The sequence below is a fragment of the Numida meleagris genome, chromosome 4, assembly GCF_002078875.1.
Source record: "Numida meleagris isolate 19003 breed g44 Domestic line chromosome 4, NumMel1.0, whole genome shotgun sequence".
NCBI classification, from domain to species: domain Eukaryota; kingdom Metazoa; phylum Chordata; class Aves; order Galliformes; family Numididae; genus Numida; species Numida meleagris.
Genome location: NC_034412.1, coordinates 74,308,559 through 74,327,202, shown reverse-complemented (window position 1 = coordinate 74,327,202; position 18,644 = coordinate 74,308,559). Strand labels below are relative to the sequence as shown.

Here is an 18,644-nt window from a genome sequence, read left to right as displayed (position 1 = left end):
TGAGGTCCAAGTTTTAGGCAGGGAATCAGCCTTTTTTACATTAGTATGTGATTTTTTTCATGGAGTATGTTTTCTCAGGGGGTAAAGAGAATGTCAGCAGAGTTTTAGAACACTTATTGACACAATTTAACGGAACACTGCCTGAAATTACAAATTCCCAAATGAATGAAAGATTACGCTTAAGAGTAGCAGCATTTTTGTTTATTCCTTATTTCCTTGGAGCAATCACAAATAAATAAATAAATAAATAAATAAATAAGTGCAGGGTAGAGAAACCAGCCTCTACACTATAAGCATCAGTGGGCATCTCTACCTTGATGAGAGCAGTACAGTGTCAGCAGGTATATACTCTTTGCCTTTTATTATAACTATATCTCCAACATCTACCTGAAAGAAAACTGGGAATTGGTTAATGGTCTCAAACAAAATATGTTATCCCTTTGTTTTAAGCACAGTCAATATTTACCTTGCTGAATTTCCTAGAAGCACTGTTAGGAACTCAAAACACTTTAGGCATTAGGTACTTAGAGCCCTTGAATTCTCTGGAAATCTCTTTAATAGGCCTAATCCTGATGTTGGCTATGCATTTCTTTACTTTTGCTAGTTATTGTAATAAATATTTTATTAGAACACTGAAGTTGAATTGAGGAAGAAATTAATCTCCCTAGGATCCTATTTCTGTTGTAACATGCTAAAGCCCTCAACCTGGTTTCTGCAAAGATTTCATCAGAATTGTAATCTGAATCTTGCCTCCAAATTATTGAGGATTAAATTTTGTTCAAGTTTTCAGGAGTGGAAACCAATAAAAGTAAGAGATAAGATGGACAGCATAACATTTCCTCCTTGACAATTACCTCTAATAGTCCCCTCCTCTAATTAAGATTCTTATGCCTTAAACCAAAGTAATTCTGCAAATATAACAAGTAAATAGTTTCCAGATGGGAGCTTCTTCCTTGGCACTCCAAATAATGCTAAGAACCCGTACAACTTTGCCATATATGAAAACTCCCTAGTTAACCATATGAATCAGGTGATTTTTAACGGAACTTAAGGGCTGTCATCTAACAGTTTTGGCTGACTCACACCACCAAAACTGACTTGTCTTAACAAACAGAAAATAAAATGTAGTAGATGACACATTTCCCAACATACCCATTCTCATCAGTGATACAGATTTGGAGAAATAAAACAAATATTAGCTGTGTATTATGCTCTACAAGTCACCACGAAAATATAAAAACACACCTTTTCCCAGTGGACAATCTCCCATGCACCATTTCGTAGTACTGAAAAAAAAAAGAAAAAAAGAATTCTCCATTTGTACCATCTAACTGCAGTATACAAATTTGTGTCAGATTCCTTATGGAGCACATTTACAGAACATTTTACAGCATGCCCTGTTTTTGTGAATTCCAGTCAAGCATCTAAATTATACAATGCATAGAAACTTGCTATATGGTGAATAAGAAAATTCTACTGGGTTTGCTTAATCAGATACAGATTGTACAATAATGTGGTGTTTTCTAAATAAATTAGTAATTGGAATGAGAAATTTTGAAGTAAAAAACGTCATGGGGAAAAATACAAATTCAAGAGCATATTTTTTCTCATTTTAAATAATGACATTCATACAAAAAATGTCATCAGCAGGCTTCTCAGGATTCAGCTGCCCAGACTATTGGCATGTCACAAAAGAAATATTGCAAGCACACTCCAGTATTCTAATTTTAATACTTTAAAGTTGAGCAATACTTGTTACTACTATACAAAAACCAAGCTAATTTGCCATTTAATTGACAAAATTATGCTTTCAGGGAATAATAAAGGTGTCTTTTTTTTAGCTTTTACAAAGCTATTGAAGATTGATGTGCAAGAAGTAAATTAAAATAAAGTTTATAGACATGTATTAATACTCAGATAGCTACAAGAGACTGCTCTCTCTCACTGTGCCTCCCAGCTTTCAAACTGCCAGGATGCTTACTTAAGTTTCATAATTCTTATGAAATTATGTGTTCAAAAAAAATTGATCAAAATCTAGGAATGCATACTGTCTTTATGTCTAAGTCCTCCTCGAGGTTCTATTCAGATTGACCCCTCTTGAATATCTCGATTTCTGTAAGCCATTAACTAACCCGCTTAATAATTCCTTATTAAGAGATTAGTCCTCTTACCCCTCTCCCTAGATTTATTAATCCTGATATGCTCAGGCCAATGGTAAATAGAGCAGTTTCCATTACAGATATTAAGCATGCTATTTTTATGACTGTCTCATCATCAGCTGGTCATTACAACAAACCTTAACTGCCGAACCATTTCCCTTCACTGGGAAAACCACAGATCCACAGTAAGGACTGATTGTAATAGAGTAGTAAGGAACTCAATACAGTTGGTAACTGTGTCACCAGCTACCTAAATCTATCCCCTTGCGTCAGCAGTACTGTTTGTAGGGCCACGGTATAAAACAGATGAGAGAACTGATAAGGGTTGGAAAAAAAAATTATATATACATACACACACACACACACACACACATTTTACAGCAATCCACATGACTAAGTTTCACTGTTAGTTATGCTACTACTGACCGTTCTGAAATGCAAATAAACTGCCAGACATGGCCAAGAGCTTCTTAACAACTAGCTGCAGAAGCACTTTCACCACTGAAATAGATCCCAAGGCTGTTTTGCATGCAGCCAAGCTGAACTAACAGAGTACTGCTACTGCAAAGAGAAGGTCCTGTTCTGCTCTTGCCTCATGCGAAGTGCATGGCTTTATGTGCCCTTAATGTGTGCTGCCTTCCCAGACCCCTTGATTAGCCAGTTTAACCTACTAAGTAGAAGGAAATCATCAGCTTTTCTTGCTAGGTTTGTTTTCTGCTGCTCTAGCTAGTTAAAATCAGCTCACAAATGGATGAGAAAGAATCACAACACTGTGAGAGACCCGAAATCTCAAGAGTACTCTGCCCAAGTCTGCTCCAATAAGGTTTTAAGTGCAATTTACATGCACAGACATTCATTTAAATTTCTTTTCTTATGAAAGAGGGGAAAAAATGGTTCTGCTATGAGCTTTTCACGTAATAGACTACTTGCCCCATAAAGTCTTCTGCAGCCTGGATTTCGCATTCATATCTCCCATTTTTCAGCTGCCTCTAACAAACAGCTCTCAAACGCATGCTCCATCTGCCCTACAGACGACTACTTTAAGAAAAGTCAGAAATACCAGGAATACATGCTTCATCACACCAGTATGCACAACTGTGTCCTAGTATTTATGCATGCATTTTGGGGAAATGAAATCATCCCTAGTACAGCCTAATAAATCAAAATCCTCTATAAAAGACCTTTTTTTTTAAAACAATTAAAATTTAGAAAGTTAATTACTTAAAGCTAACTGAGATAAAGATGGTCTTTTATGAACAGATAGATGAAGGAAAATCCATACACAGAATCCATACATGCACAGGTAATTCATTAACAATTTTCCCTGTTTAAAGGACAACCGCAGGTGGAGCTGGAATTAAACACATCGCTACTTTTCAGGGTAACAGAATTGTTGAACAAATGAAAACAAAATTGCAGATTATATTAACTTCTTAATTATTCTTCTGACAATACACCATATTTGACAACACACTTAAATATTGCTTTAACAGTACACTAAGATCAGTATTATGCTTATGTGAGTCCTGCATTGGCTTAAACTTGTTTCTCAGAACTAGTAATATTTTGTGTATCCTTACTACACTTTCAACTTCCAAGATGTTCTTTTGTATACATGTAATATTCAGAAATCTTAGGAACAGTCACCAAGAGCCTAATGACAGCCAACCAAATAAAAGAGGTGAGAAAGGCAGTAAAAACTAGTCTTGTACTCATTTAAATCTCTCTACACTCTGGACAAAAATTTGAAAAGCACTTGAAGATTCTTTATTTGTTGGTTTGTACTCTTGAAAATCTCTCGATTGTTGGTTGCAATCTCAAAAGCTATGAATGTTTGTAGATAGCCAGAATTTTTTCATTGTTAAGCTTTCCTTTGTTTCTCTCTTGCTTTTTCTTTAACGTATAGACAAAAGTTATACTCCCAGCACTGTCAGCCAACAGATTTGTGCCCTAGTCCTATTTCTCGACCCTTCCTATTGACCTACAAACTCAGTAGTTTTATACATTTTCAATATATTTTCACAGAATCATGGAACAGTTTGCATTGGAAGGGACCAGCTCCAACGCCCCTGCCATGGGAAGGTAACCCCCCACTAGATCAAACTGCCCGAAGTTCCGACCAACTTGGCCCTGAACACTTCCAGGGATGGGGCATCCACAGCTTCTCTAGGCAACCTGTTCCAGTGTCTTAACATCCTCATATTGAATGAATTCTTACTTTTGTCTAATCTAAATCTGTCCTCTTTCGGTTTAAAATCATTACTCCTTGCCTCATCATTACATGCCCTTGTAAAACGTCTCTCTACATCTTTCCTATAAGCTCCCATTAATGTACTGAAAAGTCTCCCTGGAGTCTTCTTTTCTCCAGGCTGAACAACCCCAGCTCCCTCAGCCTGTCCTCACAGGATAAGTGCTGCAGCCCTCTGATCTCCCTCGCAGCCCTCCAGCAGACCTGCTTTAACAGGCCCATGTTTCGTGCTGTGGGTCCCAGAGCTGGGTGTACGGCTAATCTGGCTGCAAGGTATTATTTCAACTGTTTAAATTCCAACTTTCAAAGAAAACTGTCCTAGCAATTTCCAACTCATTTCCCTGTGTATTCAGCAGTTAGGATTATCAACATTTTCAAAAAACTTCAAAACAACCAACACACAACCACAATCAATAAGCTATAAAAAGTTTCCTACCTTGAGTTTGTTTCTTGTTCACTGCATTATCAGCCTTATGCCTTTTCTGAATCAAAAAAAGCACACTGGTTAAAGACTTCTGTTGACATGATAAAACTTTCACACTTAAGATGTAAATCTCATTTTTTACTGCTTGCACTCAATGAACAGACTTAAAAACATTTTTAACAGAACTAAAGGTTAGTTGCATCGTCTTGATCATCATGACAGTCACATCCAGTTGTGGGATAATAGTATTCTATTAAAATGTCCTCTCATCTGAGCAATCAGCGTTTGAACAAATTCCTTGAACAAAGATGTGGTGTGTTTATGCTCCACAACTTTGTCCTTCCCTGCAACTGGAAGATGATTCTACCAGCGCAAAGATCATGAAATGATTCTTCATATAAGCATCAGATACAGCCAAGGCATGACTGAGTCAACATATAACTTTACTTCCAGGTAGAAAACAAACAAACAACAACCATACAAATGAAGAAACAAACAAACAAACAAAAAAAATCAACTAAAACCACCCTCTCCCTGTCAAAACAAGCCATGTTTTCATATAGCTGTTTCGATTAAAACCTTTTGATACAGCTGCTAACAGCAGCAATTTCATGGCATAATCAAACTCATTTTAGCTACAAAGAGGTTAGGAGACTACCACATTAAAAACAGCACTGAAGTCTAAGGAAATGGATTGTTCCTGAGCAGGAACACAACTTGGAAAATGAGGTTAGGCAGAACTCATCTTTTTTTTAGGTAAGCTTTTTCAATGTCTCTAAAATAGAAACAGATTCAGAAGCAATCATGTAAATTGAAAGAAAAATAAGTTACTTAAGAGACATTTCTAATAAAATGCTGGTGTGACTTTGAGATACCAGCTTTTCAAAGGTCATCTTATCACTCTGGAAAGACTAAACTAAGGTATTATTTCTGAATAGATTTTCACAGATTATCAATAGATTCTTCTTTCAAAAGATGGCTGATTTCACAGAAAAGCAGCCTTCCATCAATGGGAAGGCAAAGTAAATTCACCAAAGTAATGGTTATTTGCGCACAGAGGGAGCTCTCCTCCAACTTGAAAAGTAATAGCTTAATTTCAATTGCTTTCTGAGCTATGCTGGGCGAAAAATCATTAGAAATGGTCCATAATCTTGCATTGCATGTCACAAATTTTGCTAGTACTTCTGAAGCACATATGTAAAACATACGCTGTTTGTGAATGCCTCCTGCTAACATCTTCTACTTCTTGTGATTACAGTCCAGAAAAGGAAGCATTTGGTTCTTCAGTTGAAAGTATTATTTTTAATAAACTGAAAAGCCAATTAATCCTGCTTTAATATCAGGTGACGATAACCATTTCTCTCACTGAGTAAAGAAATTAAAATATAACTAAAATTAAAGAAAAAATGGAAAACATACTAAATATTTTACTATGAAGCTAGTGGGAAGCTCTCCAGGAAAAAATAGTGCAGTTGTCATAGTCAGATATATATCCTGCAACGCTATAGGAAGTACCTACATGCTGAGGCAATGTAAACTCAACAGAAGGAAAACTAAGTTTTGATTTGACTTTAGGCAATTCTGTAGTAATTAGTAACAATACCTTTTATTGTTAAAGCTGATATGCACAAAACCAAACAAATAACTATTGAACTTCTACCCTGGCTTCTGCTTCATGCCAAACTAAACACTTCAAATTGCAAAGAGCAAATGATACAAAGAAACAAATGACGTAATAGAGGAGGGAGATGATTTTAAAAAGGACACTCTGTACAGTAGCAGCAGCCTCAGTTTTATATTTGCCTAGACACTGACAGATGGTGTAAGTCTGTAAGCATTAACAGCAGAACAGTTAAAAATATCTGAAAGAGTGTGAACTGATTTTATGGCTTTTTAAAAGGGACTTTGTTTATGTAAAGGGAAAGCAACAAAGACATTTAAGGAGAAACTGCCTAGTGGGCAGCAAATAGTATAAACGCAGAACACAAACCCAGCCACTCTCTGTTTCCGGGAAGGGAGGCAGTGAAAAAAAAACCCAAAACCTTTGCTGAAAGTTGAACAAATACTGACATTCCTTTCCCTACCCATAAAATAAAAAGTTTGAATGGACACTTCCAAGCCATGACAAAATTCTAGCTCTTAAAGTTTTTAACTTAATGGAAGAAGAAAGCCAAACAACCACTACTATTACTCAATAAGGTCCACGAAAGCTTGGCATGGGTGGGTACCTGCCTAACAAGGACAAGCTTTCCATTTACCAAGCTTGTCCAAGCTTTGAGACTTCAACACGTCACACTTACCAGCAAGATACAAAAGACTTACAGTAAGTTGTACTGGGCTGCAAAAATGGGAAAAACTTTGTCTCTCAAAAAGCCATGCAAAGTCATAATAGCAAAACCGAAGATTTTATGCATCTAACTTTAAAAAAAAAAAAAAACCACTCATCAGATACATTGACCTAAATTTGACAGCTGGGGAAAATCTGTTTTTAAAACTTTAAAAGTGGCAACCAAGTGACCATCTCCTCCATCCTCAACTCAAAGTCCCTGAGTTTTATCTATTTGTTTAAATGCATCTCAAATAATGATGTAAAACTAGAAAAGGTCCTGAGAAGGTGTTTTTTTTTTAAATCTACATTCTATATTTTTGCTAAAGATCGAAGTTCTTTCAAGTTTTATAGAAAATGTTATAGTCTAGTACCTCATTCAGAGACGACCCAGCTCAAATGTGTAATTAGCGGAAATAAAGGATTGATGACGAAGAAAATACATTTTTCCTACCCAAATAATTATTTAAAGCTTATTATATTCTTAAATAATTTCAACTTTCTACAAATTCAGTAGCTTCCAACATTCCATTAGCTAAGTCTCTGACAAAATTGCAATATTCTGAACATTCTGAGCCTGAGTGGTTTCTGTGGAGTCAGTACAACTTAGTAGTTTTGGTTCCAGCTCATACTTTACCTAAATATGCTTTTACTATATTAATGAGAACTTCCTGACTGCAAGCAACCTGTATAATAAACAGTCACTGATTTACCACGTTATTGTCACTCCTGTACATATAAAACACACAAATTGTAACACCACATTCTACAAGATTCATCTTCTGACATAAGTAGCTTTATAAGCTTTCAAGAACATCCAGAAGCCAAGAATGGCTCAGGAGAGAATTATTCAAAAAGTTTTTTTCTAATATAATCTATAGGAAATTTTATCATTATTTACAAAATATGGCTTTTAAATACTTACAATATCCTCTATTATCTCCTTCACTGCAGCTACAGCTAAAATAAATAAGAGAGGGACCAATGTTGTGTAACGGCCTGTTGGTGATACATCTGGAATTTGCTATTAAAAAGAGAAGGAAAAAAATTGTGCTTGAATTTGTGGTTGAAAACATTTTTTAAACACACTAAGTAGAATTTAAAACTTTTCTTGAAAACATAGAGACAGCAACTAGGTTAGTTACTTGGACACCATGCTGGTTATTTCCAAATGAGGGGTATTGTCTTAGAATCAAACAAAGCTGATAGAGCAAAACATTTTAAATTGAACAGTATTCAGCAATTACTTTCAGAGGTTTTAGAATCTCCAGAAGATTCACCTTCATCTTTTGTGTTTCAAATTAAATTTAAATACATATTCATAAAATATTATTAATTTTTTCAGTTTAGTTTAACAGAGTGGACACAACTCCAAGGTACTTTTAATTTCAAGAAGATATCTTGTATTTTACTACTTACTAATGAACAAGGATCAAAAAGCTACACAATTGTAAGAAATCCGTTTCTGCTAAGCAAGTTAGGGCATAGATGATGCAAGTGAATGTGTATGTAAAATAAATGCTGAGAGGATGCAGCACCTTATGTGATACATATTCATAACTATCCATAATTATCTTTACATAGAGTTGTTAATGGCAGCACTGATTTACCACAAGAGCATTCCTGCCTTAATACATTTAGAACAGGCAATGCAGCCCATATGACAACAATGAGATTTTGCAGAAAAAGCGGTCTAGTAAGTAGTGCCTCAGTGTAGTTAGAACACATCCTCAATTTATCATAAAAAGTTTTCAAAAACACTCAATTTTATTACACATTCTTTTTTTCTGAAAGAAAACACAATATTATTATATATATAAGCTGTTTCTTGGAATTAGATGAATATACATCTATTTTCAACATTACCGTAGATCACATTTTAAAGCAACTACGTAGAAACCCAGCAGAAAGTTAACGGACAGCCTTCTGCCAGCTGCAGGGCAATGCTGTCTACCACTTCTGCAGTTATTCCTTCCCTTTTGTTTCTAGCCAACACATGTGTCTCAACACCCCCGTTCTAATGACACATTATTTTCCAGGCAAAATATGAAATCAAAGGGGCACCAGCTTGTACCCTAGTTCCATTACCCTATACTTCTTACTCCTGGTCTCTTATTGCTGCTCTTACCTGAAGTAATGCAATAAAAAGAAAAAATGCATTGGCAGCTCTTCTGAACTGGGAATAAAGGAATCTTGGCAGGAATGTGATAATGTTGTACTTTGCAGTGCTAAGACAAAAACATAAAAACATGTTCTATTATTACAATATGAAAAAAATTCAAATGTATTCTTTCCCTCTCAGTTATACAAGCTTTCAAAAACAACAGAACCTCTTGTGATTTCTGTGATAGTAAACATTAATTTTTGCTTAAAAGAGAAATCTGAAGACTTCACTGACACATTTCTACAGAATTCTACAAACCAACTAACCAAGGAAAGTGCCCATCACCCACAGTAGCCGTTGTGAGTTTCAGTTTTGAGGCAAGAAGTTTCCTTGTCACCTCTGCTGTGACTTGGTTACAGGAAACAAGGAAACAAAAAAAAAAAAATTAAAAAAGGCAGCAGGAAGCAGGCAAGTGGTTGTCCTGCGGAATTAGTACAGGACCTAAGCTCAAAGATCTTACATCCCAGAACCATACCCTACGCAGCAAGCTATGGCATATACTTGGTGATCAATTCTGCACCATGACTCACGTGCAGAAAAATTCTTGGGGAAAGAATTATCACTTAAGCTAACAGAAAGAGAAGGGTGCTAAATCACAACTGAGGAGTTGTGGATCTTCTGTTTCATGTATGAGTTTTTGTGATTTAATGCATACTGAAGACTAAAAAAAAAACCGTACAGGCTAAACAATATTTAAATGGTGTATTTAAGAAACTAATAAAACTATTCAGTAATACAATTTTACTACAGTATTAAATAATATATAATTTTCCATGGTGACCTGATAGCGGCCTTTCAATATCTAAAGGGGTGCTAGAGGAAAGGAGGAGACAGATTCTTCAGCAGCGTTTTTATAACAGAACAACAGGAAATGGTTTCAAGCTTAAAGAGGTAGATTTAGGTTAGACATAAGGAAAAAGTCTTTTACAGTGAGGGCGGTGAGGCACTGGAACAAGTTGCCCAGAGATGTGGTGGATGCCCCATCCCTACAGACTTTCAAGGTGAAGCTGGATAAGGCCCTGGGCAACCTGATTGAGCTGTGGTGTCCCTGTTCACTGCAGGGGAGTTGGACTAGATGGCCTTCAGATGTCCCTTCCAACTCTAAGGATTCTATGATTCTATATTTATTAAAAGATAAATTATATCCTTCATTGAGTGGAAAGTTTATCATTAAAAAAACAAAACAAAACCTCCTGATCAATATTGGTTAAGTGCAGTTTTGAGGGTTAGAATAACAAAATATAATTCATCCTAGTGTAATTATCTCAGTGAAGCCTTCAACACAAAAATTTTGAACATCCAGCTTTTTGTCTGCCTTACACTTATTCAAGAACGGAAAACTACCATCCTGAAACAGTAACAGTTAAAATAATGATGTCAAAAGTTTCATATAAAAGACTATTAAGAATATTTTGAACTCCAAGTTAATAATATTTAACTTTGTATAAAACAGTCAAATTAAAGGTGGAATTAACATATCATATTACAGAACTAAATGGCAAGAAACAGGAAGAAAGTTACATGCACAAACAGAATTATAAAGCATCTCAAATCCATGACAAAAAAAAAAAAAAACACACACCTCAAAACACCACTTTTTTCTTAGTGCCTATAAAATTTCTGCATATATCAAATGTACCTTCAGAAAACACACTTGCTTGAGACAGGGCTATCTTTGCCCTTCTATTACTCTGAATTTTAACAATGGAACTGAAGGACATTATCAGATCCAAAAACATGTTACTTATGAGTATTCAGTATATTTCTAAAATTAAAATTAAATAAATAAACTAAAAAAAATCAGCACAGTCCTAAAGACCAAACTGGAAGTTCAAAACTAGTTTTGTAAGGCAGTTTCCAAAGCACAAACAAGACCATGGTTGAGTGAAACACATCTACCTCAGCCCAGCTAACAGATATGCTCAAAACCAAAAGATAAACTGAACTAACCAGAAGAATAAATCCATACTCCAGAGGTATGTAAAAGCTGCAGAAGTTCTACTAAGAACCTTCCCACTCAGAACTTTAACATTCTGAAGGTCAGCTTTGCATATGAAACAGTTTTGCTGTTCTAGTCATTTCTCTTCATTCCTCCTTCTGGAGTCAGACTGTAATTAGTGGTCAAAGGAGGTGGAATAAACAGAACTTTTTCTTTGCTTTTGCTAAGCAGTATGTAACATTATGAAGTTAGGTATGTATTAACAAAAGTAGAAGTTAATACCTGACATGATTATTACAGAATTTGGTTAACTGGGGCTGATTGATGAATATAGTTCTCAATTCTTCTTGATCAGCTAGAGAAGTTTTCTCTGAAACATCATCTGTCTTCTCATAGCCTGTTAAAAACAAAACAGGATTTTTAAAAATATAAGTAAGTAAATCTACACATACATGCACACACAAGATTCAGAGCACTTCATGACAAAAAGATCCCACATCTATTCTGAATGTGAACTTAATTTAATTGTGTTTCTTACAATAACAGGTAATGTTCATTTAAAAAATAGAAGTTTCAGTCTTTTAAAGCACATTGGTGATTAGATATGAGGAAAAAAAGACATACACAAGAAGCCTTATAGAGCTATGACAACGAACAATAATCTACTGAACTAAGGAGTGCACTCAAATAGCTTACACTGCTTAATGGAAACATGAAACGAACTATGGTCTGTGATCAACAAACTCTTTCACTTCTCCCAAATGAGTGACTTTACTTCCAGTACTAGGCCAAACAAATATATTAAAAGGAAGACACTAAAAGAAATAAATGAATACTAACAAATGAAAAGAACAAGAAGTTCAGTACTATACCATAATACCAGTGATGAAAAAGTAATTATCTGCCAAATACGCATTATTAACTCAGAAGATCTCTATATTGCATACAGACCATTCAACAGATTCGTTTCCAATTTTGTGTGTAAAATTTAACACTGCTTGTTGCTGAATTTAAAGGAAAATCAAAAATTTAAAAGGGGTACTTATACAACTCATTCTTCTTGATCTGTTTTCCTGCTATTTGTCCAATAAACACACAGCACCATTTCCCCTATGTGTTTCTTCTAAACCGAACTGTTACGCACGCAACTACAGCAGTGCAACAATTAAGAGTCCTCATAAGGATAAATATAGAGGTAAACTTCCTACCAAAAGCTTGGAAAAGTTTTACCATTAATCTCAATGGCAGAAAACCAGTTCACTAAGAGGATGTCTGAACACTGAAATTAAACACAAAAAGTAGGTGTCTAGTATAGCTATCTTAAATCAAAGCAACTCACTAAATCTACTTATTTGCACAAATCACCCGTTCTGAGAAATACTCATAGAAAATTCATTGTCACAACCTAAACAAACGTGGAAAAGCAATGCACCCTACCATACAGTTAAAGGAATTATATTCTTCCAGTCCTCAGGGACCGCCCCAGAACACCACGACCTTTCAGAGATAACTGGGAGTGGCCTACCAGTGAGATCAGCCAGCTCCATCAGCACCCATGGATACATCCGAACAGAGCCTGGGCACTTCCACATTTCCTGTTAAGTGCTCCTGAACCTGATCCTCCTCCACCCAGGTAAATCTTTCTCGCTCCAGACTTTCCCACCAGTATCAAGGACCTGAAGTTCCTGATATTATTACACAGGAAATCCCCGCTACTGTGTTCACTCATTGGAATTCATTTCCTTCCTTCCAGCTCTCCAGTGAAAGGCACACTTCCAGCAGTTCCAGTCAAGCTTCAGTAAACATCTCGAGAACACTCTTTGGGGCAAGCCTAACAGACTTGGCCCACCTGAGGGCCTGTACACACTCTTTGCCTGGAGGAACCTCACAAACGTGTGTGGCAGACTAAGCGAGCCACTTCCTATTCCTATCATTACTGACCCTTGGAGAGGCAACGCTTTCCCCTGTCACACAACCAACCAGCTGTGCAGGACCCCAGCACACAGCTCCATAAACACGTACAGCCATAACACAACTTGGCACAGGCACAACTTTAAGAACATGAAGTTTTCAGTCATCACAAGTACACATCTAGTCACATGGTTATATTCATGTCTGGGTCCATCACACAGCAAGCACACCTTTGTCCCAGGAGTACAGCACTTCCCAGTTGCTCCATGAAGGAACGAATGTGAAAAACAGCTACCAAGAAAGAGCATGGGTGAAAAAGCTGGAAACTGCTCCCTTTGAAGTACCATTCCAGCTAGATTCAGCTCAGGAAACAAGGAAAGAGTTCACATGTTTGCAGAATGCACTACTCTAGTTTTACAGTGCTAGTTTTAAAGCTTTTGCAAGCGTAAACCTGCAGTTCTGACAGTGTTAAAGCATAGAGTTAAAACAAACGTTAGCAGGCGTTAAACATAGTATCTGTTTACAATTCCAATGGACTGTAGACATTTATATACCAGTATTAAGGCATTTATTTGTTCTTCAAATGAAAAGGCAGCAAAAAAAAAAATGCTTAGGAGCATCATAAACATTCACTACCTTCCTTTCTGTTACTTTGAATTCATGTTTCTCAGTCTGTACTTAAAAAGGAATCTCTGGAAGCAAGCACTGAGCCTCACATGTAGCCCTCTGCAGCTTCAGTAAAAGCACGTTAGACTGCCCTGAAAGCTTAAAGTTTACTCATCTCCCTCACATCTCTGCCTGAGCTCTGAAGTACACTCACCAGAATACAGAGACTACACTGCCACATAAAACTAAGTATCAAGAAGGTACAGTTTTTCTTCCTCATTTGTGTCTACACAAGTATACACACAGAAAAACATCTAAGAGTTCTTAACTACGTTACTGAAGTTATTATGTTGACTAAAATGGTGAATATGCTTAATTCAAATGTTTCCCAAGCAATGAGAAGCACAATTCCCTTTGAAACGTTCTACTTTCATATGATTATCAGAAAGAATGCAAAGAGAAAATAAAACTGTTGAAATTCTAATTCAGCATTTGACAAAGGTCCGCATCAACCTACCCTCCCACAGTGTTATCTCTTTACAATGCATCACTCTTTGGAACACTATCATCACCTCTTGCTCTCACTGTCTGCCCAAGAACTTCAGTCAAGTGTTAGCACACACAGGTTTCAGCCACTTCGCAGCTGCTATTTGCCTGGGTTAGAAAGAGATGCCTCACAGCAGATCAGAAATGCAGCAAGCTTTTCTTGCCAGGAAGCTGCTCATTTTCAGAGCTGCCCAAGGTCAAAGAAAACTCTTTGCTGCACATCTGTACAGCAAACAACACCCCAGGCACCATTTCTGTGCTCTCTGCACGCCAAATGTCTTCAGGGACACTCAGTCTGCACACTATGCAAGCCAAGCCCAGAACTCCATTTTTTTTTTTCCCAAGTCTGTACATTATGTTTTGTAGGTGAAATTTTTAACAGATTTCTCAAGATACTGGATCTCTGTAACTATCATTTTGAGAGTGAACAGGTATTTCTCTACATGATGCATCTATTAGAATTACAACCAGGTATCAGTCGCATTCCCATGGCTGGTTTGCATTCTGCATCTTCAGCAAACGATGAGTATTTCCAATTTTTCCCACATCTCATCCACACTCATATAGTATAAACAGATTAAGTCATCAAAAGCTTTACTTAATCACAGCCATCCTTTCAAATATGACCTGCATACCTTCAGTGTGTTTTATTTATATTAGGTAAATACAGAATTTGGCAACAAGTTGTTGGAATTCAAATGGCCCCAGATAATGTCAGGCACTAAAATACTAAGTGGGACATTGATCAAACTACATTCACAAACTTGAGTCTAACTGCAATAAATCACATTGGACTTTTAAGAGCTACATTTCTATGAAATTTTAAAACAAAATTTATGGGTTAGAGCTCAGCTGCTGTCTAAGCCTCAGTGCAGCAGGTTTCATAAAACCTGACTGCTTTGCCAAAAGGAAACCACTAAGTGCTGCACCTCTTCCTCGAAAAGAGCAAGAATCCACTGGCACCAAACTAGTTTGCATGAACTCAGCCTACTAATCAAATAGACAGATGTCCATCTCAAAATGTTGTCTGAAAGTAATCACAAGAACAAAGCGAAGCAGATCCACCAGATCAGCTCTTGGTGAAAGCAGTGAAATTTTCAGCAAAGGTGGTTTTCAAAGATGCTCTTAACAAACCAGTAAAAATTGAAGATGGCTGCTCTTCTGTAATTCATTAAAAGGTTCCAAGACAACATAACAACACTGATCTAAATATTCAGAAAGTTGACAGTGAAAAAGGTGTAGAAAAACCAGACAGGAAAGATACAGACTACAAGACATGCAGTCAGTATTAAAGCATCAGCTGTGACAAATATCTCATAATGAAAAAAATACTGTGAAGATTATGAGTAAGAGCCTGGAGGAAGCAATCATTCTAATCTCCTATTAAAAAAGTACACAATTATTGCTGTGTTACAGATGTCAAAACTGATGCAGACTTAACTTGTTCCTTGTTTGTTCATCATGCTAAGTGTTCAGAAAAGTACTGTCCCAGGGCTTAAAATTAAAGGCACCATCACTCTACATTGGCTCTTATCTAAGGACACAACAAATACAAAGGTAATAATACATAGTAATAATTTTGAAGTCTTATAGTGATCAAGAACAAACCAGCAATTATCACACTTCAAACAGGAAATGTGACGCTCTATGTAAAACCTGGCACTTAGAAAGAACAAATACATGGCAAGACCTCTTGTCCTCTTCTGCAGTTTGTAACACTACTGATAATTAACTAGAGAATTACTAGACAGATTCTATGACACATGTTCTCATGTGCCCCCACTGACAGAAAAGCAACTGACCTGAAAACATTTGCAAGCCAGCACAATTAAAGGAATAACTGGAAATACCAACAAGTCATACTACTTTGATTTATTATGCAGAAACAGCATGTTTTAAAACTAATTTCCATTTCATATTCAGAATCACATTTTCTGGCAATATATTTTGATTTTTTTTTTAATTTTATTTATGACCCTACTGGGTCAAAACCAATAAAAATGTGTGTTAATATCAAAGGAAAGTAATTTTTACTCTAATTAAAAGTTTGTTGGCAAAACTGCTGCATAAACTAAATTTAATATTTTGTCCTGCACTTCAAAGTTACTTGCCAGCAAAACACAGAATGTGGAAGCTATTGTTGAATAAACACAAAACTATTAATTTCATTCAAAGTTGCTTAAATAGCAGATTTTGATTGAGGATATCCTCTTAAGGAACTGAAGTAAAATAGATATGACAGTGGGAAAAGGCAAGAAAAAATTGGAGACGGTTGCTGGGAATTCTGAGAGTATGGAGACACAGCTGTCCTTCGTCAGGGTAAAAGCAACACCTGAAAAAAGTTCATAGTAAAAAGTATACTTTGTAAGGAATAAATATTTTCAGTTTTTCCAGTAAAAGATAACATCTTCAACAACAACAAAACCCAAATAAATAACCAATAAAATAACAACAAAAAAGCTAAACAATCAACTTCAGCTTTCTCCAATAAGAGAACCCACTAAGGACCATGTTTTGCTTCCAACAAAAATTCAGAAGGGGCAAGTATGTTGTTATACAATATTTGCAGGGCCTCTTTCTAAACCACATTTGGTACTAAAGTCTTTAAATTAGCAGTTAAAACAACAACAATAAATTCTAAACTCTGTACAAAAAAGCTTGTACTTCCAATTTTTCCTTAACATAATGAAGAAATAGATGGAAGGTAAACACAGGCAGATTGTGCCATGGAAAGAAAGGGAAAAAAAAAAACCCAACTACCTCACTCAAATCAAAAGAACTATTTTAATACACATTAGTTAATGATTAAAAATGTTTTTTTATTCTCAAAGTATAGTATTCTAAAGCTTTGAAAGCTTGGTTCTGTAGCCAAAAACTCTTACATTAGCAAGACTGCTAGCTCACATTCCCGAAGAGCCTGGCACAGTTCAAAGACAGCCAGTGAGACTGAAAAAGTGTCACAGTGCCACAATAAAACTTTGATAAGAGAAGTAGCACTGAGAACCTGACCTCTGTACCTCTGAGGAGTCAAAGAACAGAAGGGAACTGCAACTGCAATGAGCTGCTCTGACCTACTGCTGCTGACGCTGCCAACCCTGCACTGAGACTGGACCCAAATTTTCTACCTCTGAAGCGCACGGAATCTCAACACAGACTGCAAAACACACTTGTCAGGAAGAAGTGCCAATAATGAGCATTAGGTATGTTAAAATGCTACTCAATCCCATAGTCCAGAAGTACAAACATCTGAAGATATATTAGGCATCCCAAGAACGGACAGACTGCTGAAAATGATCTGATGACTACTACAGAATTTCAGAGTAATTGTCCTTTTCGTATATAAGTCATCACATGTTACACAAGTTCAGCTTCACCTAGCTCTCATGTGGGCATTTGCCTCTCCTAATACAATGAAATTACTATTAATGTTGTTGGTACACAGCACAACAGCACCTCAAAATTTTCTGTGCTTTCTCTACCATCCAAGATAGTTCACTGAAATCCACCAATGCACAAAGGAAAGCATTAATGCTTCTATGTAGGTTGCTCTGAAAGTAATGTCTCCTATTTATTTCCATGGAAACTACAACAGATACAAAGAGCACAGTAACACTACTTGACAGAGCAAATTCTTAGTTACAAAACACTATTTTTCAACACAGTCACCTCCATTAGCTATGCATTTTCACCAGGGATGAAGAAGAGCCTGCAGACTGTGCTCATTAAAATCTGCGCCAGTGGAGAAGATCCACTGTTTCCACAGTGGCTACGATGGCACAATTGCTAAAAAAATGTTACCCACACAGTCCATCTTTCATTGGCTCCAAAAGATGGAAGTCAGAAGGCACCAAATTGGACAATATGGTGGGTGTGGTAGGACAGTCCAGCCAAAACTCGCGATATGCTCCACAGTCTTCAAAATGGTATGGGGCCTGGCATTACTGTGCTGCCTGACTTCTTTGGCCTGACTCTGGAAGTTCAAGCCTTCAGCTTAGTCAGTACACTGATGTAGCAATCAGATGTTTTGTCTGGGTTCCAAAAAATCTAGATCCTTTCCAAACCTAAAAGCACACATAACTTTATCCAATAAGGGCTGTGTCTTGAACTTTTTCTTTGATGGAGAATTCATATGACACCACTCCACAGACTGCTGTTTTGACTTTGCCTCTTAGAGGTGACAACACATCTCATCACCAGTAATGATGAGATCCAGGAAACTGTCACCTTCAGCTTCATACTGGTTCAACAGATACTGACAAAGCTGCGTACAGGGCTCTCTTTTCTTGTGTAAGCACTGACGGGACCCACCTCATGCAAACTT

At 36.6% G+C, this 18,644-nt stretch overlaps 1 protein-coding gene across 6 annotated transcripts in view; it reads right to left on the bottom strand.

Annotated features, from left to right (window-relative positions):
* Positions 1 to 18,644, bottom strand: part of ATP8A1 (ATPase phospholipid transporting 8A1) — a 95,585-nt gene that overhangs the window by 73,296 nt on the left and 3,645 nt on the right. For 2 of the 6 annotated variants that reach the window (XM_021394112.1, XM_021394114.1), the window contains exons 2-7: positions 11,543 to 11,657; positions 9,286 to 9,385; positions 8,083 to 8,181; positions 4,844 to 4,889; positions 1,246 to 1,286; positions 314 to 387 (exon numbers count right to left, since the gene is read on the bottom strand). In XM_021394112.1, the coding sequence (XP_021249787.1) occupies positions 314 to 387; positions 1,246 to 1,286; positions 4,844 to 4,889; positions 8,083 to 8,181; positions 9,286 to 9,385; positions 11,543 to 11,657 (475 nt within the window). Of the gene's footprint in view, positions 1 to 313; positions 388 to 1,245; positions 1,287 to 4,843; positions 4,890 to 8,082; positions 8,182 to 9,285; positions 9,386 to 11,542; positions 11,658 to 18,644 lie in introns of those variants that run through there. The other 4 variants (XM_021394113.1, XM_021394115.1, XM_021394116.1 and 1 more) reach the window with 4 other exon arrangements.